Source organism: Cupressus sempervirens, chromosome 11 (assembly GCF_028749045.1).
Source record: "Cupressus sempervirens isolate cs-2001-9-10 chromosome 11, ASM2874904v1, whole genome shotgun sequence".
NCBI lineage: Eukaryota > Viridiplantae > Streptophyta > Pinopsida > Cupressales > Cupressaceae > Cupressus > Cupressus sempervirens.
In genome coordinates this window covers 335016472-335038760 of record NC_143128.1, presented here as the reverse complement: position 1 = coordinate 335038760, position 22289 = coordinate 335016472, and the positions used below count along the sequence as shown (strand labels likewise).

Below are 22289 nucleotides of genomic sequence, written 5' to 3'. Positions count from 1 at the left end.
TCGAAGTCTAAGTTCTAATTTAATCAGAGCTAGGAGATATCAAAATTTTTCTTAGACATCGATTTTGGGCATTTAATTGCTGTTGTAGGCTGACTTGTGGCTTAGATTGGTATAAGTAGGGGTTGTGGGGAAGTCTCTAGTCATTATTCATCCATCGTGGAGAAGAGGAGTAGCCGAAGAGCGAGTTTTCCTAAGTCTGTGAATAGAGCGCCGAATGTGAGACAATTTACACTTGGATCTTGGATCTTGGAGAAGAGCTAGTAGCTGCGGCTTGGAAAACAAGGAGATTGCTTGGTGGGCTTGCGAGCACAAGTTGAGATCTTCCTTGGGGGGGGGGGGGTTTCTACCAAAGTGTGGATCTGGACTAGCTAGTGTTTGGATTGGATCTTGTTGGATCTTGCAGAACTGATTATTGTAATTGCTATTTGTATTTGGTCCTAACCCAAAAGGCCTTATAGCTGGGCACATTGCATGTAATCAGTTATATTTTATAAATCAAGTATTGTAATTTGGTATCAGATCTTGCTTTATTGTTCCTTGTTATTGTGTTTCCACTGCGTGGTTATTTGTTGGGGGCTAGGACATCTCCTTTGGGGACATCTGCTCCAAGTTTGCCACATCTTTTTTATTGTGCAATAGTTTAGGGTTTTATGTTATTTGCATGGAAGTAAGGCAAACTTTTTGGGTTTGCTAGAGTTGAGCAGAAATCAATTAGGGTTTTCATTTTAAGTAAAATGTTGAAATTTGAAACTTATAATCCTGAATTGTAAACATTGCTGTGTGTAAACATTAATTCATTTAGGGGAATATTTTGAAGTGCGGATTTTGAAGCATACTCTTTAGTTGTCAATGTCGCTATTTAACTTTGGTGTAAATTATGGAGTTTGTTTGGTGCTGACTTAAATATTATCAAACCTGTTTAATATTCACTATATTGTAAGATCAGGTAGCTTCTGAAAAACAATATTTGCAGAAGATTTTACTGAAGAATTTGTATTTATCTTAGCTTGGGACAATTTAGTGGTATCAAAGCACATTACTTAAATTATATATCTTGCAAGGGATTAAGGCATACTAGCATAAATATTTGTCAAGGATGTTACAACAAAGCTACAATTATATGACAATGGTCAACCAGGGGTTGGGAGGAAGGGGGAGTTAAAAGGAAGGGGATAGTTCTAGTAGTTATAGAATAGTTGGCTAGTAATTCTATTTTGAAAATGAAAAAAATATACTCTAATCATTAATGCAATAAATTTCGTGAATCCAATAAATTTGTGTATTTTACAGAGGAAATTAGTAACTAGTTAATATTTTTAAAGTGCTTTGCCAGCTGGTGAACATAAGTTTTGAAAATTTAACAAGAAATCAGTCCATTGGATAATACTAGCTCAATATTTTCTCTGTTCAAATGACAGTAGACCAACTCTGCCAAAATACTACCAACAACAAAAACATGGGCCGGAAACAAGGAGAGAGTATTAAACTGATCTGTTGGCCAGTTTCTCCAGAACTTTAAGCACTTGTAGCAACTTCACCTCTCTAGATGGGCATCATTGATGTTGATATGCATTAATATAACTAACCTTCTTTTCTGCGACCTTCATATTCTGCCATAAACCAACTAAGTTATTATTTGACCACCTGCACAGATGTTTTGAACTCTTTTGTAAGCATAATAAAATTAATAAAAAAAATTTCACGGTCCACAAAATATGAGTATAAAGCCCTTCACAAAAGTTGCAGGGGAAGTTTTGGTATCAATGTTTCAGATCACACTCAATGAAACCATTATCAGGGTGAAAATGTATGGATCATGGAGTGTAGTTTAAAATATTGATTCAAAATCTTTTAGTTAATTTTTTTGAAAAGATTTTTACTCAGTATTTTGATATTTTTAATTGTGCACTCATTTAACAGGGCGCATTGTGATTTGTTTGTATTAGACATATCGTTTTGGTTAATTGTGACCTTTTTGTGGTTACATTAGGGTCAGTCTTGTGGTCTCCAGTAGGAATAATGCCATGAACAAGAGCAAGAGGAGTTCTAGTAGAAAACAGTACAGATACATTATTAGATAGTGGAGGAGCATTTTGCGAGGGAAATAATTTTGCAGAGTTTGATAAGATAAGATAATGATATTAATGCCCAACGAAAGACCACCAAAAGGTCTATGGGACTGAACAAGACAGTTGACAACAATAGGAGCACCAAATGGTGTCCGAAAAAAAGCGTACAACCAAAACAAGAAAAAGAAGAGAGAGAGAGAGAGAGAGAGAGAGAGAGAGAGAGAGGCGCAGAGAGAGGCCAAGACAAAGACTAGGAGTCCTTTCTTGGAAAAAAGAAATCAGTCACAGAAGGATATGACTACAAATGGATAGGAGCTCTAATTTGTCTCTGCGAACTCGTAGAGGAGTGCTGCTGATGTAAAAAGCCGGTACAGGGTTTGATAGACGTGGAATGACCAAAAGAACTGGTAGAACTAGATGGCCTTTTCACACCACGCAAAGGAGATAAGGGTGTGAAAAAGGCAGTAATGAGCTGAGCAGATGTATGCTGATGAGGAAGTAGTGACTGTAAATTACGGAGCAGGGTGGCCTCCTGAAAGATAGAGTGCGAGACACTGCTGGTCACAATAATTGAAGAATGTTGAAGGACAAAAACAATCCCAGAACAAATAGTAAAATCTCCCTCTAATCTCATAATAGATAGGGCAACGAAAGATAAAGTGAGTCTCCATCTCGACCTTGGCTAAAGTGCATAGCTTACAAATCCGCTCTCCGCTGTCAATATGATGATTAGTTTGAGCCTGAAGACATTGAGAACCAACTCTGAAGGACCCTAGGGAGATACGTAGGGCATGAGACCACCGTCGTGATGGATAACTAGGGTGAACAATAATCCCATTACAAATCTCTAGAAAGTGCTCCGCATAGAAGGCCATCCTTGGACGTAAGCCATTAGGCAGGCTAGTCTAGGTAGTGATAATGTAGTGTCTGTAAATATCTAGTCTGACATGCTCTTTTAATTCTTGTCTTGACGGGAGAAGATGAGCGGGGGCATTCAACAAGAACTGGTAAGGAGGGAGATGGTTGATATCAATCCCAATTGATCTTAGTATTGAAGATGCCTAGGCATACTAGCAATGAGCTTGAGAGCAAGTTTCAGAACTTGCAATATCAATAGAAAAACAATATGCCAAGTAGGAATATCTATCGCGTTCACCATCTGAATCTGCAAAACCACGCAGACGATGAAGGAACCAAATCAGATCAAATATGGCTACAAGACTGAAGGGATGAGCACCGAACTCAGCAAGAATGATACTATGAGGAGTGAACCTATGGCATCTAATGATGCGCCGTAAGAGCAAAGTTTGAACCCGTTCTATCGAAGCCCAATCAGAACCAACGAGAGATAGACCCCAAACCATAGAGATCTGAAGACTATTTGTATCCAAGTGCAGAAGACATACTACTTTTAGTTTAGGCATATATTGACACCTGTCATTTATGCCTTCTCAAGAAACTTTTCTTATTTTCTATGTACGGTTCATATCTATTTTCTAAAATACAAGAGATGTGCTTCTTTATTGTTTTATAAATATGAGTTTTATTTAGTTTTCTCTAATTTCAAATTGAACTCTATACTTCATAGAAGTTTCTAGTAGGGTATTTTTCAAATTTTCTGTGTCTTCCAATATTTATGGTTGTATGTATTTCCAATGGAGAAGTTTTGGACCAGCTAGGAACACTTACTTATCTCTCCATCGCTTGAACCTCTGCATACTAGGGTGGGAGGAAGGGTGCCTTTGCCTTTGGATTCGGCTATGCCTTCCGATTGACTTTTGCAGGATCAACGACTTATGGTCCACTTTGTGGAATATAACAGTTAATCGAAGAAGCCCCAACCATGGTTGAAAATATTTGCGATATATCACTAAACTGGTGATAGCTTGCACATCACTATAGGAAATGATATAATCACCCAAAAATCCGCAGCAAAGTTTTTTATTGTCATGTAATGATGTTTAGGGTAAAAAATTGTTAAACTTACATGTTTTTCTCTGAAAAAGTGGTCAATCAAGAAGTCAACTCATGAATAACTTTAAATACGTGAAATAGGGTTTTCTCATTCGTTTTCCATTCTTTGCTTTTGTCCTCAATGGTGAGGCTGCAAGTAATTGCTACGTTTTTAACTCAAAACTTTGATTAATATATGATGGAAATGTCAAATCAGTATATGTTCTACAAATTTGGTGTATATGTTTGTGTTTTCAAGAATATTTTAAGAAAAGACACAAGTTTTGTAAAAATGCTATTTTATTGCCGATTTTTTTGAAGTTTTTCACTTGTTTTGGGTTGGCCAGTTATTGCCAAGTTTGAATTTTTCAACTATGGCCCAAACAACTCTTGATACTTTCAATCAAGCAAAAATCTAATAGGCCTTTAGTGATTAGTTCCTATGTTACAAACTAGGGTTATTGTTGCACCAAAAGATTGACTTGTCAATGCCCGATACAACCACAAGACTTATAGAAAATAGGAGGCGGTAAAGCCATGCAACGAATCCCAAAGAGGAATGTTGGTTGTTGGTCCAACAATTCCCCCCTTAGCATTACCCGAGGAGACTCGAACCTATGACCAAGCTTTGATACCACTTGTTACAAGCTAGGGTTGCCATTGCACCAAAAGATCAACCTGCCAATGCCTGATACAACCACTAGACTTATAGACTCAAATCTATGACCAAGCTTTGATACCACTTGTTACAAGCTAGGGTTGCCATTGCACCAAAAGATCAACCCGCTAATGCCTGATACAACCACTAGACTTATAGATCACAAGAGGCAGTTAAGCCATGTCACGAATCTCGAAGGGGAAAGTTGGTTGTCAGTCCAAAAATCCAGGCTTATGGTAAACACAAAGGGAAATCTATTAAGGATTCTCTTCTCAGTCCACATCAGGCTTTATGAATTAGATAACAAAATTTGGTTAGTGGAATCTAAAGAGTTTTATGAGCTCATGGACAAGGATGACATACGTTAGGCTATGAAGTTATTAATCCAACACTAGGGATAGTCTTTATGAACATACGGCTAACAATGAAGAATTGGCTAAGATTGTGTTGACTAGTTGTGACAATCATTCCTTTCACAGTTGTGGCAATGATTGTCTCATAGTTGTCGATACTGGATATCTGTAATAAAGAAAGGGGAAAAATTTATCATGGCTCTATGTCTAGTTTAGGTAGAAAACCTACAAGGATTTTTTTTGCTCATTCAATACATTTTTTTCAATAAAACATATTTTAAACTCCAAATAAATACTTCATGAGAATTAGTGATTCTATTGACTTCTAATACTTGATTTGTAATGTCCCCACTATTAGGGTTAGTTTGAGACATAATAATTGTAAGGAATTGATAATAATTCTAACTAAATATTTAACATATTTGATAATTTGTTTAAATTGAAATAATTAATATTTGTAAAGAATGCTCTCCACCAAGCTATGCTTGGATCATTCCACGACATTCACAATGAATGTCCTCCACCAAGTCGTACTTGGATCATTCACCACCAAGTGCACTTGGATCATATCATGACATTCATAATGAACATCCTCCAACAAGCTATGCTTGGATCATATTTGACATTCAAAATGAACGTCCACCAAGTTTATACTTGGATCGATTATTTTCCATAAGAGATTAAATATTCATTATTATATTACACAACAACTCATAATGTCATTCTTATTAATGCTATTTCATTTATATATATATATATATATATATATATATATAGAGAGAGAGAGAGAGAGAGAGAGAGAGAGAGAGAGAGAGAGAGAGAGATTCACTAATACATGTAAAATAACCACAATATTTATGATAACAACAATAATACTTATACAAGTACCTTTCCCATAATATACCTTTGCCTTATGGTGGTGCGGTCTTTACCTTGGCCATGTCGGCGATTTTCCTTCAAGCTATCTACATACTCCTCAATCGTATGGGACCAATTTATGTCATCCCTATCATGTCTATGTCACATGATTATTACCTCGATCTTTGCGGTGGATGTACAATGGTTGGTAGGGATATTTTCGCTCCTATTCACGTAGCCTTGGGTACATTTTTCACTTGGTAATGATTGTGCTCCTTCCAAATCTCGTCTGTATTTCACAGTGTCTATCCATGTGGATGTACTTTGGTAGTGCCTGCCCTTTATTCTCTTCGTACTCTCCAAATTCACCCCCCTCCCCCCAAAGTCTTGGTATCTGGTATCGGCGGAGTATGTATTCGAAACTTTTCCTTTTGTTTTCTTAATGTTCCCTTTTGCTATCTACGCCAAATCAATGTTTGACTTCTCATGCACTACTTCCTTTGCACATTTCACAATGGTCCGTATCTCCATTATCTTTTATCTGCCCCGATTTTTATATCATTTATTTCCATACGCTGTGTGTCACGACCCTTGGTTTCTCATTAATATAACTCTTTTCAATTTATTATTATTATTAGTAATTTTGATACATATAGGGGTGAAAATTACTTAATGTAGTGTTGTGATCAATGTTAATATGAATATTAGTTTTATTTAGGCTAGAGATATGATTAGAAGGAATTATAATATTGTTTATTTGAATATTAGTAATGCATTTACTTTACACTGGACTTATCTATGTATTTAAATGAGATACTTATCATTATAATTGAAATATTTCTAAGGATAAGACATTATATATGCATTTAAGAAATATGTTTATACATTAATTTGGGCTCATGACATGATTTTTGAGAAGGGATGTAAATGTGAACTCTATAGGTGATAACATGAAGATAGAGAAGTCAATTCATAGAAATGTGAATATCTGGTTGTATTTACATTTATTTTGTATTTTAAACCTTTTCCTGACCTCTGTAAGGTTTGCAGGTTGTAGATGCATCTTGGTACATGCCAAATGAGCAGAGAAATCCACTGCAAGAATTTCAGGTTTAATTTCTTGTCAAGAATGTGTCTTTTTGTTAAATGATGCTAAATTGTTTACCATGAGCATGCTAGGGATTCCAGTCAAAACTCATGCTATCAAATATATCCAAATTTTTATGTTCCAACTCTTCATATTCTTAAAATATTATCTTTTAATCAATGATTCATTTCTTAAACTGAAAAAATGCGTTTTTTGATACAGAGAAGGCCTTACAAATTCCTGGATATACCAATAACATGAATAACTGGTTCATAAGATGGAATAATTCATATAACAGTCAAACTTAGAATTGCTATTAAGCCTCACACACAATATTCCAATCTCTTCAAAGAATCAGAACAGATTTAGAATGTTGATCTAATAAAAATTGCTACTGAAACAAATACACAAAAGGCCGAAAATGGATGTGTTACATGGCTATGAGTTATCATTTATATCTTTTATTCAATTTGCAACTTGTAATTGCCCATACATAAAATGCCATGAATCGGATGTTAAGCTTCATATGCTACTGCGTACACGTTATTCTTACCCTGCACAAATTTAGTGGTGTAACAGAAGAAGTATGCTTGTAGTGTGCTAATAGTAATTTTTTTTTCTTTTGAAAAAAAAACCTAACAATTTTCCAAAAAAATTAAAGCTACATTTTGAGAGTAAACCAGTTTTGCAACTACAATTATCATTATATATAAATTACAAGGAAGGAAAGAATCTTACTGTTTACATTAGCATCTAGGATTTCATTTAGCTTTCTTTGTTCCAATTCTGCCACATGGGGAAAGATATATCACCGGGGCATTTATCCACCCAACCATGGATTGATTCCTGATCCCCCTTGCTCACTTCCTGCTTGAAGTGGGCCTGGCCCTCTGCAAGGGATGAAAAATGGTTATGAGTCATGACAAGTCATGTGTAATCTAGTGTAAGATCCTATAATTATAGTCGGACACACCCGATAGCTACTGCTATTTTGGTTTACTCTTGACTAGGACTGTATCCGGAATCTTAGAACTGACAAACACTAACATGTGATTAGTGCAGCTTGGCCAATGATTCACTTTACATGCTATCAAGTACTTACACTATCCAACATGCACCTTTATGATCATAATAGGCTAATGGTAAGCGCAAGGGTAAAAGGGTTTTCTTTCTTTAGTTCTCTATATGACCTGACACACTTGTCTAGCATATGAACTTTTTGACCATCTGTTTTGGTTCTTTTAATTAATTTGTTTTTGTCTACATTAATCCAATTGTTTACATGTGATCCCATACGGTTTGCTGCTGTACAATGTGCTCTCTCTCTAGCCTATGTACTCATTCAGGATCCTCATCTGAACCTAAAGAATACATGTGCTTGAGCTGCTTGCACATGTTGTGCTTGAACCATTTTAATGGGCTTATAGAGATTCCTTAGAACTTAAGTAGCACGAGTTTGATAAAATCTTGAAGCTTCTAAAGAAATTCAAGGTATGCACATGCACCTTTGTTGCCTAGGTTGCAAGAATACTGTCTCAGAACTTGGGACTTAAGATAGAGTTTTAGCTTGGCAGAAATGAAACCTTTCTTCCAAAACAGACTCAATTAAACATAGCAACCTCACAAAATTCTAAGTCTGAACATGTACCTTTAGTTTCGGCAGTTTGCAATAATGCTTGTCACAGAATAACACAATTTGAACCTTAACTTTGCTTAACAAAGAGATGAGATTTTCTTTATACAGGTTAAGATGGAGTTTACAAAACAGCAAGAAGAGAAGTTTCTTTGTTTAAACAAATCCTAAAGAATCAAGAGGAATAAACTCCTCTTGCATGTGATAACTACCATCTAGTTCTTGAAGAATAAAACTTTCTTATTTCTTTCAGAATGATGAAGTGCTACACAAGCTATTTCAGCATATGTTTTACTCAATAAACAAAGAAAAAGGGTACAAAAAGGATCTTCGCGTGCCTTTGAGTCCCAAAAGAGGTTGAAGATAGAACTAGCTAAAGGTGGCCTTGTTTAAAAGCTGCTCTCAACAACAAAGACCCACACCAGATTAAGCTCCCTGAACTCTCCCCAAGCAACTCAGAGATGCAATTTATCTCCTACTATAATCTCAGAAGTCTATCTTCCTATGCAACTCAAAATAGTATATGTTCCTCGATGCAACTCAGAGCTAAGGAAAATTCCGTGTGTTTCTTTCCAGTACAAGCTAAGAAATGAGCTCTGTCTAGAGCTTTTGAGCAAGCCAAGAAAATAAATGAATATATAAAAAAAATGCACGTGTTTGAGAAACCATTCGCCTATAAACTTCCGCAAATGCTTCCCACTATGCGTCCATAAGGTGGCTCTAGAAACTCACCACTCATCCATTGTGGATGATGGGAGTTCTAAAGTACATCCAAAATGTTTTGTTTAAATTGCTGTGGATGCAATAATGAGTTTCCAGTAATGTTCTTGCCAAGTATTAAACAAAATTTTATAAGTTACCAAAGTTTCTATGGTAACCATATTCATAAGTTGGTGTTCACATTTTGAACCATTGAATTAATTTCAATTTCCAATGTTCATAGTCGTGGGAGTATCAATGCTCGATCAAAGCTGAGGAGGTGGTCAAGCCAACTTAATTTGATGAATAAATCAATTATTTTTATAATAATTACAATAATGAATGACTAATATTATTTTTAACAAAGGCTCAAGACCCTTATCATCATTAAGGTGTACATATTATTATAGCTGTACATATATGTATGTGTAATATCTAACACACAGTATGCACTTAAATACTTGTGAGTAATTATGGCCAAGGTACCTTGCCCACAATTAATAACTTGTATGTAAACGTGCACTTAAATATATAAATTTATATAACAACACTCACACACACACATATCAAAAGTAAGTTATAATCCAAGAATTCAAAAGGATGCGGCACTAAAGTTAGCACTTAGAGTGTTGTAGAAAGGGTAGTTGAGCAAGGTGCAAGTCAGTACTACTATAATCTTATGACAAAGAGACATTGAATAATACTTCCCTAAGACCCTAGTCGGTTCCTAAGCCTTCAAGGTTATACTTGCCCTATGCTAGTCAGTTCTTACAAGTTCCCTGAAATCTTGCATCCACTGATCATGTTATATTTCATCCCCTGTTTCTCGGTAATATCTCCTTCCCCCCTTCCACGGAGACCAAAATGCTCCTACATCCATTTTTCCAAAACAAAAGTAGTTATTCCAAAACCATGGCATTCTAATATTATTAAGTATGCATAAATGTAAGATAAACTATTACATTTAATCTAGATAGGATTGAAAATCATCATAACATTTCATATATGCTATCTGAATCTAATCCATCATGAAAATGTGAATAAAAGCAGCTACCATCTAGGGCATAATTTAATTTAAAACTGTTGTTTCTAACATCTGAAACCATGTCGGGGAAAAATTAAACAAAACCATGGTTAGCATATACCGAAAAATATCTAGGGCATTAATTCATAGAAAAGCAATGTTTAAAAGAAGCTAGGTACTGCTTAGGGCATCAACATAACCAGAGTATCAAAATATGAGTGATCTGGTGGGATATGACAATTCCAGTGCCTTTTCTTGTGTCTCTGAATTTAACTTCCAATTGCAGTTGTAAACTCAAAATTATTTTTGAAAATTATAATCATCTTTGGTTACAATTATTAAGTTTGCTTAAAGTGCTGTAATGAAAACCACACAGAGGAAGTAGATAACTGATCAAGCAGCACAAAAGAACAACGTGGAAGAGGAGGGGCACATGATATGCCCTGGAAACAACCGGTGTGGAAAAACTTAAGCAACATAGTGTTATGCTTTTCTATGTCAACTGAAATCAGCAATGTTATAAGCCAGAGGTGTTCTCTGGAATAATAAAAAACACTCTGGGTTCACATCAATGCCTGTAGAGTTTTTCTTGATAACTGAAAATTGTTTATCTATTAGCTTGCTGAGTTATTCCTGAGAAATTTTTGCTTCTATTCTTCATACTATCCATTAGAGTCAGCTGGATTACATGTGCCCATTGATGCCATTGGAAGAGTGCAATGGACATATTTGTGACCACTTGACGTTCCTAGCAGTCACAATTTAATCCAACAGCTCGCTCCCCTTATCAGTATTTACTATTTATTATTGCTTCATCTTCTGATCTTGGAAGTAGTTCCTGAACTATGTTGTATTGGAGAATGTTTGCAGTAGCATATATAATATATGGGGTTGAATTTGCCAGTTTCAACTTGTTTACATCCTATGTTTCTGGTTCGCTAGGGTTACCCTGGATCTGGGTCTACTCATACCTGGTTTGCAATCCAGGTCAGTCTGTGTTCAGATTTGGACTGAGGGTGTGATATTAACTGTGGGTTCATCCCTGATGAACCCTGTATGCTTAGACAGAACCATGATAAACCTGGAGTGAACCCATTGCGTTTTTAGCCACCTTACTATTTTATTTTTATACCAATCATTCTTTTTTTATCAGATTTTCAGGCACCCTTTTGGGCCATGCCATTTCTCAATTAATGGCTGGAGACTTGTACAAATGGCACCATTGAAGCAAAGAATCCAAGAAAAAAGTTGTGAGAATATAGACAGTTTCTTTGTGAATAACAACATTGTTCTCCAATCTTCTCTTTCATATATTCATCAGTCTAATGAAGGTGGATGAATGTTCGTAAGAATGATGAAGTCTTGGAGGTTTTGTTATTTTCTGGTGTTGTCACTGTTCTAAATTCGTACAGCAGTTGTTTGAGCTTCTCTAGGATTTTTTTTGGAGTATCGGTGGCTTCACATTATTAAATACAATGCATGCATACTTTTTACAGCTTTTAGTTTTTAAGTGTCCATATTAATTATTAAGTTGATTTTTTAAATTTTTGTGTTCTCCTTGAAAGTCCACACAAATGGGTTTAAGGCTTAAGCTTTTCATTTAAGCCACCTATTAATTTATGAAACTTTACTATTTTATGGTTGTTTTATTTATTAAATGCATGTTATGTTCTTATCCCTGTTTATTGGTTAAAAAGCTTATGTTACAATTTGAATATGTTTTTGGTGGATGAGCCCAAAACAAACCAGATGAACCCAAAACGAACCCAACCCCCCAAAAGACTTCTGGATCCACAAACCAAATCCGTGAACCCAAACCAAGTTTCGAACTAGAATTGGCCACTTAATGCACAATTGAAATATTTTGCTTAAGCCAAAAAATCACTTTTTTAGTTTTGTTTCCCATCTTTTCAGAATGGGAAGGGATGAATCTGCCTCGAAGGTTTCAGACCATCCTCAAGGTGTTTCCTCCTTAGGACTTCATTGTACCATGTTAAACCTGTGACACAGTGGTTTTGTGTTCTTTTAAGTCTTTATCATTTAGAGTGTGAGTGCAATAGAGTATATTTAAGTGTGTTTTTATCATATGGACCATAAAAGTTCTTGAAGAGAAATGGCAAGGAACTGCCATAGATCTCTTCCTCTTCAACATCTGTCTTGTTGTAGAGTACCTTCGACTTCTTTTGATTGCCCTGTGATTTGCTGGTTTTGATTTAATTCTTCTATTTCTTCACAAGGTGAAGTTGGCTCCTTGCAGAGGGGATTTTCCACTATGTAAAACAAATTAATTTCTAATTTTTTGGTTTTCTTTTCTCTTCAAACTATAGTTGCACAATTTTTATCACTCGTGGGAGGGCTTTCATTCTCATTTGTTGAGGATGTGCCTCCATCTTTTGCGGAGTTCTCTGTGTCCTAGGCTAGACACAATTCTTTTCAAAATAATGAATCTGATTCCATTTCGTATTAGTCTTTATATCAATAGCTGTGTTTAGGTATTTCTTAAATTTTTTTTTTGGTATTTTATGGAGGGAATAAATAAGGGCCCTCTTGCTGTTGCAAAATGATTTAAGTTCAAAATCCTAGTAGAAGAGGGGAATAAGGCCATTGAACATATAAAAAGAAAAAACCATTACCAAGGCCTTCACCCTAGCAAACAATTCATGATCCTCAACAAGAAAAAAAGACGAAGCACCTAGGAAGACTATCAAGAACAGGAGCTTATGGCAGGGATGAAGCACCCCACCCATCTACACCTTCACTTCTATTTGCAAAAGAACTCATTCAGGGAACCGATAAAATCGTTATGGTAAATCAATGCTGTTGTAGTTGTATTAAATAGAGGAGAGGCAAACTCCTTATATAGATTTACAAAGTCGATGTTTTTAAAAGAAACAATCATGAACTAAAGACAGAAATAGAAACTACTTACTAAACTAAAGACTTAACTAAGATGACCATTAAAGAAACATTAGAATGTTCTAATACCCTCCCTTAATGGTCATTGTTTAATTGATGTCTTTTGGTCACAAAATTCTTCAAATCATTTTGCTGCTGCTGAGACCCTACCTAGATCTGCAAAATGTTAATGGCCAAAAAGCCAAAATCTGTCCAAAATATAACAGAGAAGGGTGCCCCCTTCTTTAGAATGCTCTCCAAAATGAGACAAGAGCCTGCCATTGACTCTACCATTGAGATGAGTCCACCACTACCCCTCCTAGAATCAGCAAGACATCTAACCAAAAATCATCACAAAACATCCAACCTGATGTTGGATAGCGAAGTTGCTCTTCCTTGGAGATAGAGACAAACACTGAGAACTAGTACAATTTTGAGGAAAATTCGACTAACCCTCCAAACTTTGCAGATGAGCATGATGCCCTAGAAAATTGTAAAAAGCCATGATTTTTTAGGAGAAAAATTGATGAAAACCCAACACAAATTTTGAGGTGAAAACTTGATCAAAACCCAACATGATTTTTGAGGGAAAAAATCAATAAAAACCAGACAATACAAAGCTTCGTTTTTGAGGGAAAATGGTAAAACCCAACAAATAATTTTAAGAAAAAATTATAAACCCGCCAAGGAATCCCACACAACTTTGCGAATTACAGAATCAAAATTCTTTAAGGGAAAATTATAGAAACCCATCAGAAATTCTTTTAAAGGAAAAAATTGTGAAAACCCATCAAATTTTTTTAAGGGTGGCATAACATGAGGTTTCGCATGGTAAACCAACACATGCAAGTACATGCAACCCTAAAAAAGTAGAAACTTTTGCTACAACCAAGAAATCGTGGGATCAAAACCCTTAACCAGACTTGCTTCGTCCAACAAAAATTCTCGAAGAAGAACCACAAATGTTTCATGAAATACCTCTAACAATTTTTATTTTTAAAAATCGAAAAACAAATTTTTGAAAAAAAATTCTAGATCAAAAGAGGCTTGAATTTTTTTTAAAAAAGTGGCCAAATTTTATGAAATCCCATTGACCTGCTTTGATGCCATTTTATGGTAAATCAATGTTGTTGTAGCTTTATTAAACAAAGGAGATGCAAACTCCTTATATATAGATTTACAAAGATTATGTTTCTAAAAGAAACAATTGTGAACTAAAGACAAAAGTAGAAACTACTTAATAAACTAAAGACTTAACTAAGATGACCATTAAAGAAACATTAGAATATTCTAATAAAAATTAGGACATTTTACCTTTTAAATCTAGAGAACCATAATCTGCCAATTGAGAGAAACAAATTCCACGAGTAACCTCCTTATTTTGAACTAAACAGGAAAGGGTTCCAACCAGCAATGGAGAAGTGACAGCTTGGTGACGTAAGTCTTCCCTTAAAATGAGTAATCAAGAGATGTTGCAGAAAACATTGAAAATCTGTAATGTCCCCTATTAGGGTTTAGACTTGGTTATCTAATTCAAATTCTACATTGGAACAATAAGACCCCTAATCTTATTACTATTTTAACTCCATGAAGGAGGGATTAGACATTATCTAAGGTTCCTAGAGACCAGCTGCAATGGGCTCTCTCAATATTTACAGATCCAAGCCCTTAACCTATCTTGGGACTATGCCCGCAAGGCACTGAAGGATGCTGATCCCTACCCTATCTTTGGACAGATAGCCATTGCTTGGATTTATAAAAGCCCTCCTTGGATGTATGTGTAATATAACTGATATATAATTCAAATATTGTTCTTATTAATGGATATGTATGCTATATACTAGACCCTCTAACGGTTCCCTTATCATGATTAGGATTAAGATATACGATTATATCCTTCTGTAAATCAATATTAACTCATAGATGTGTTACAGCATTGTTTGCACACAATCTGATGATTATCAGAATTGCAAATAATTTATTGTTTTCCTTATCTCTTTCTTATGAAGAGTGACAGATATATTTTATCATTTCCTATACTTATGTTCCCTTTTTTTTTGATTGACTGATATCTGAGATTTTCTTATATCTGGCCAACTGAATGACTTCAGCTCTTGCATAAAATAGAGAGATGTCCCTTCATAACAAACCGTGTCTATTGATTCTTTTGTAATCTTCTTAATTATTACACACATCGCTTCATATTAATCACTCTCAATTAAATATTCATGTCATTTATCCCACTTAAACCATCACATGACTCCATACAAGTAATCTTCTATATTATCATCCTTTGATTTTGGTAACGTGGTCATGTCTTACCCGGTTGCTGACCTTTGACTTAATTCTCGATATTGAGATCTCTGAATGTTGGGTTTAAGAGACATTTGAATTCTCCAATATGGATTCCATCTCGTAGTCTTACTATGTCAATGTTTTTACTGGATTTGATATTTCAATAAATATCCTTGCTACTTAGCGTCATTCTTGCCATGACATGGAATTTGATCTGCATGTTGGATTGGACTGTAAATCTATTGATAGTGATATAAATAAGAATCAATGAACATCTGCTACGTAACAAATGTTTCATATATTATTGTCAGTGTGTATGGTTACACGAGCTTACTATTTTCCGGGGTGTGAAACATCTATATGATGATTTCTATAGATCAATCTAATTTAGACCTAGGGTACATCTGACCCATATTATTCCCTATTTCTGTCAAGAGGCTCTGTCATGCTCAGCAAATTCATAATTGTATTTGTTAAAAGGGTGAATGTGATAGTAATTGCTCAATATATATTTTAATATCTGTTATTTATTTATTACTTATTTAATTTGTATTTCAATTCTATTGTGATGTAATATTAAATTTTATTACTAGAGGGGGATATTACAATCCCGCCTTCCCAAAATTGCTTGCCCTTAAGCACTTACAATTTTCTCCCTATTATTTGATTGTAATCTTTGGTAACAAGTTTTCTCTCATTTCTTTAGAGGCAAAACTCAAGGTTATCAAATTGTTGGGATTGAATGACTTAATAAATTCCTATTACTTTGTTCACTCCTAGTTATTCCATACATAAGCAATGCAATCACAACAACTTGTTTATAGTCATTATTATTTAACGTGTATACATATGTTTAGATTCATTAATTATCTTTTACCGTGCATGATGGCAGGATCATGCTTTGATACCATTTGTAATTTCTTGTGCTAGGTTAGGCCTAATTATTACATATTTAATTCAAATACTTGCATTGTATGTCCTAAGATACAATAATATCAATCTAAAGTATTCATAAACAATAATAGTTTAATTAGGATAAATTATCTATTAATTCCCACATATCCAATCATATTACTATTCAGCTTAATGATGGAAGGTGTAGGTGTTATCCAAGTTGCCTAGATACCAACTTGCAATGGATTCCTTCAAAGTTGATAGGTCCAAGTCCATATCCCATATTGGGTCTTGCCCTCAAGGCTTCCAAAACATTGACCCTACCCTATCTTGGAACAGTTTCATTGTTTGGATTTATAAAAGTCCGTCCTTGGAAACATCATAGCCTTCCCCTCTTATGTCAAATAGTAATAAGTTTCGTGCATATTTAAACAATCATCACATAAGCTTGAGAGCATGGGAATGCAAGACCATTAAATAAGGACACAAAGGTAATGATGTCATAACATAGGTGGAGATGGGGGTCCTCATAAAACATACCCTCTAGAGAAAACAGAAGGCTCACAGAGGGTGGTCTAATTTAATAATATCAGCCAAATCATTCCAAGCCTCTACATGCTTTGACACCAAACTTGAAATGCAGATAGGTGGATGCTTGTATTAGTTATAAAATCCATCAGTTTGTTATGTTCACTATAACAATGAGGGTGGAAAAAACATGAGCATTCCAACAAATCCCAATAACTTGAGCTAGATGTGATTTTTCCTTAAGACAGGATGACTCATTCAGTCAAAAAGCTTGAATGACAATTGAAGAGCCTCTTTCTATATGCAACATTTGGCAACCTAACTATGGAGCTTTGTAGATGAGTGCAACTATAGGTATCTGTTCATCCTCATTATTGTGATGAAGAAAGCACACAATTTTATATTAAGGGGTGGGGTGTGGAGGGAGGGGGTGAATCAACATAATTCAAATTTATAATTTTATAATTTTAGAAATCTTAAAGCAATGAACAAAGCATCCACACAATTAAGATCTAACAAAAGGAATGCAAGATGCACACATGATTTTCTGTGGAAACCCTTGTGGGAGTAAACCACTGCAAAATATTGCTTTTGTATAAAAACCTCATACAAATTTCATAGGCATTAATGTACCCTTAGGAGACAATCCCCTTCAGATGATTTCACGAGCACCAACCCACTAGAGACACCAATCCCTACAACTTTACAACTGAGCACCAACTTAAGAGACACCAATCTTTTTGCAAATGAGGCACCAACCTCCAAAATAATGAAATGGTGAATGTTAGACCCGATTCTCTTATCAGATCTGAAGCCCTTCACAGTTCTGCTCACAGGTCTGCAAGTAATCGCACTTAGATTTGCATAAAATATCGTCAAACTTGGAATAGTTTTCCCTTGAAAATCTGCACTTAGGTGTGTGGCTGTTTGCCTTTTAGGTCTACAAAAAGTCACTGTAGAGCAAAAAAATGGCTTAACACTTCGCAAAATGTGAGAAATTTGATGTCAACTTAAAAAAAAACCCTAGCATGAATTTAAAACATATGACATGATTTATCAAAAAAAAGCTCCCATTGTTTCAGCAGGAAAACTCAATGCAATTCTTAGCTTGTTGCGGTTTTCACCTTTAAAAGAATCTGAGATTTTAAAGAAAAAACCACTTGTGCAATTTTATACAAAATGTTAGTCAACATATATAAAAATTAACTTGTGATTTTCCTTCAAAACCCTACAGGATTTCTTCCAAAACTGACATGTGAATTTCTTCCAACTTCAAGCTTTGCTACCATGTAAATCTTCAAACATGTGGATGCGATCTTGATGTTTATTAAACAAATTTTTAAAAAATTTTGAGCCTTAAATGCAGAATCTTAGAGCATATAAACAGATTATCACACAGTCTTTTCACTGCTTAGGAAAATTTATAAGCAAACCTCAACAAGCTGTTCAACTCATAGCTACATTGGAATTCATTGTATATGATATTCTTCTTTCTTACTCCTATCTTTGTACTATTTATTAAAATTAAGTCTTCCAATAAGCACCCTTAGATGAGTTGGAAGATAAAGTCGAATCATTGATGTTTATCTATACTTGAGGAGTTAAATAAAAGACTTCCACTGTAATCCTTAAAAAGTTAAAAGTAAAATATGAAATAGAATAAGTGAAGCACTTGAACTGCTTTTCAAAATCACATCAAACCTATGCAAAAGTTACTTTATGAACTAGAAATATTAGAATGGACACCTACAAAAATAATAGCCACCTTCAGCAAAACACCTTTGGTCATTTCTCAAAACTACACCTGCAATTGCTGAACCAGGAGTCCCTTTCAAATTACCATGAAATTTTAATATGAGGATATCAGTAGGTGGTTTAGTTCATCAAGCTTGCTCCCTAGCTACCTGCTTGACTCCTACCTTGTTAATAATGAGGCAAAACTGGATATTGACACACAATTTGATTGTAATTGCTCATGGAAGCTTTCTATCTAGATCTACTTAAGAAATCTTTGTAAAAGAATTATTCCAAGGGATCTGTTTAGTTTTCAATTTTGAAAATTGCCCAGTTTAAGGAAAATGATCTCGAGCTGGATTAGTGGTGGGATTAATTCATTAAGAGATCAAACCTTAAAGTCTTTAGAGATGTCTAGCTAAATGGGATCTGCTCTTAAAACTATCATTTTCTTGTCCGAATTGAAGAGGGAGGAAAGTAAATCCCCTTTCTGTAGGAGTGAATTCTGATAGGGGCCATTACCTTTGACCTCCAAGTTTTTCTAAATTCAAACTTGTGAAAATCAGTCATATTGCTATTAAATCTTCCAGGTTGGGAAAAATCTAATAGCCTTAGATAAGTTTCTTGAACTGGACAGTGAGGGGGCAGATATATAACTGGAGACTTCTGCTGTCTAATCAGTCAAGATTCAGACTTTCTGAAGCTGTTTTCACTGTTATTGGTCACATCAGATTTCAGATTAATGAATTGATCTGAGGAGGAACCCAAGGCCATGCCATCATTAGATAAGTGGACAGTCACTTCATGCAACACAAGCATAAACAGAAATCCATGCCTTTCCATGTTAACTTTTTGATCTGTGATTTCTTAGCCCATGCAGAGGTATTGATCATTGCAGTATTCACAGTTGCACTCTATATTTTTTGCTTTCTTAATCAGCTATATATTATTTTTTTGCAATTATTCACTTGAAAATTCTAACAGGAGTCAACAGTTGCATGCTATGAATCTGGTATTTTTGCACAAGTTACGATTCTGGTAGGATTAATATAATTAGTATGATATGAATATGTGGGTTTTCTGATGGTTTTATAGAGTGCCCATATCCCTGGTGCAGTCTTCTTTGATGTGGACAAAATATCTGACCAGACTTCAAATGTAAGTTGAACTCTTTCTACTTTCTACTTGTTAATCCTTACTTTTTGCTAAATTTCTTTTTTCCCAGGTCTTTAGTATTTCAATGTTCCCCATTGATGCCTTAAATAAGTTATGTTTCTATCTTGGATGACAAAAAACTTGACTTAAGAAGAAGTGTGAGGGATTGTGAAATATTGTAATTAATAATCCTATATTCATTGTCACTAATTTTTCTATTCCGGATGCTTTTGAGTCTTTCAGAATGGCTTCTTCTGACATTAATATGGCAGTAGTTCTTTCTTTTTTGTTGTCTTGTTTGATCCATTGCATTTTTTGTCATTTTTCTGGAGCCTGGCACGATATTTAGTAAATGATGCTTTCAAGCAATGTTTTAGAATGCTATTGATTGGAAAGTCAGAGAACATCATATTTGAAAATCTCCTTGAATTGTTTAATATATCTTGATCATCTTCTTGTACTTTACAGAAAATTTGGTCCAAGAACCCTTTCCATATATTGAGGCAAACAATTTCCAAATGAGTTTAGATAGGAGACCACATCCACAACCATCATGAAAAATTCTTAACACAAAATGTCCATGGATTCATGTCTGGTTGCCACCTGTCAAGGCGTAGCATTATAATTTTAAAAGTAATTAAAAATGTTTTGAATCTGTTAAGGCTTCCTCCAAAGTGCGAATTATAGCATCAAAATATTGGGGAAAAAATTGGCTATCCAAAAGTATAATATTTTATGAATAAATCAGTGTTTAAATGGGAAAAGGAAGAAAAGTAGAATTTCAAAAAAAAGGGTAAAAAAACTCGAGAAAATCAGACATAAACTTCATGGGTTTTTCAAATTTAAAAGCATTTACATGGCATAGAGACATATAGTGCTACTAAGATTAATGGTTTACCCATGAATTATACACATCTTTGCATGGTATTTATCTAAGATACTGATGCACTTGGGAAAAGGCCGGATGTGGGTGTGGATGCTTTCTGATGCACAGATGTGTTAAGAAGCTGCACAGGTGCTGGCAATCATCATTTGAAAACGGATTCAACTGAAGTTAAATAAAAATGAGGGTGCTGTTTAAATTAGAAATAATATATTAACGCAACAGTAGTGGAAGTGAAGACGGAATAAAGAGGCACCCATTCTTGATTCATTGGTTACTGTGGCTTGCATTGTAGCTTGGACTGTCAATGATACGTTTGGACACATGTACTATCGTAAAAGGTCGAATCGAGCTGCCCCTTCACTTTACTCAAACTTAACAAAATCCATGCAATACAAGCAATCAGGCTATGTGCTGTTATCATTGCTTCTTCTGCAGAAAAAAGGGATATACCCCACTAATTTAAATTGATCAGTCGACAGGGAAGAGCTTGTATAAGTCTTGGCTAACACACCCATTAGTGTTGAAATTGTCATTGAAAACGATTTATGTTAACGTGGGGCCTTTTGCCTCCAATGCATTTGACTAATTTCATAGGGCAGGTTACTAGATTCCTCATGTCGTGTCCCACACATCAACAACTCTCAATCAGTGGGATCATCATAATGTTTGTATATTAAGTTAAATATAGTACATACATACATACATACATACATACATACATACATACATACATATATATATATATATTAAAAAACAAATATATATTTATATATGGATGCACCCAAATGCATTCAAAATCCCCCAAAAAAGAAAATCTGCACATCCACACATCAGCACCCCGCACCCGCATCCGCATCCGCATCGACATCAGAACCAACATCAATAACTTAGGTAGTTACTGATGAGAGATAATAATGTTCTATTTTATGTCATATTTTATCCAATTTCATATCATAACCATTCCAACATTCCATTTCCATATCATTTGTATTTGATTTTATCATTTCTTGTTGCATGTGATTCAATATACATATAAGTGATATTATTTGTAGTTTTTAGATAAAATATGTGAATAAATAATATTAGATTGTGTTTCTTAATGTATCTTTCATTATGTCAACAAAATAAATCTCTCACATGCAGCTTCAAGAATAGCCAATATTGTGGGCAAATGATAATGAAAATAAAAAATCTATGAAATGGGTTTTGTCCAGAATGGGCCCATTTCAATTTCCTTAGGGAAAAATCCTCAACAAATGAAGGAGCAAAAAGATATGGGTGGTTTTTCAAAGAAAACATTTCTTGATTTAAGTTTGTTGACAAATTTATTCAATTGTAAAATCAATTCCAACCATTAATTTATTTGCTCACGAAATATTATGGTTATCTAGTTATAATCATTTTATTTTTAGTTCGAATTTAATGGAGGATATGTCCTCACGTCAACAAAAATATTTATATTTCTTGTACTTATGAGCAATTTAAGCTCCTACAATTTAGGGTGAGCTTTTTAAGTTCCTACACTTTAGGGTGAGCTATTTAAGCTCCTATATTTTAGGGTGAGCTAT

At 34.8% G+C, this 22289-nt stretch overlaps 1 protein-coding gene across 2 annotated transcripts in view; it reads left to right on the top strand.

Moving 5' to 3' along the window:
- MST1 (mercaptopyruvate sulfurtransferase 1) overlaps positions 1-22289 on the top strand; it is a 203792-nt gene that overhangs the window by 44333 nt on the left and 137170 nt on the right. For both annotated transcript variants that reach the window (XM_089811480.1, XM_089811478.1), the window contains exons 3-4: positions 6942-7001; positions 19776-19838. In XM_089811480.1, the coding sequence (XP_089667606.1) occupies positions 6942-7001; positions 19776-19838 (123 nt within the window). The remainder of the gene's footprint in view (positions 1-6941; positions 7002-19775; positions 19839-22289) is intronic.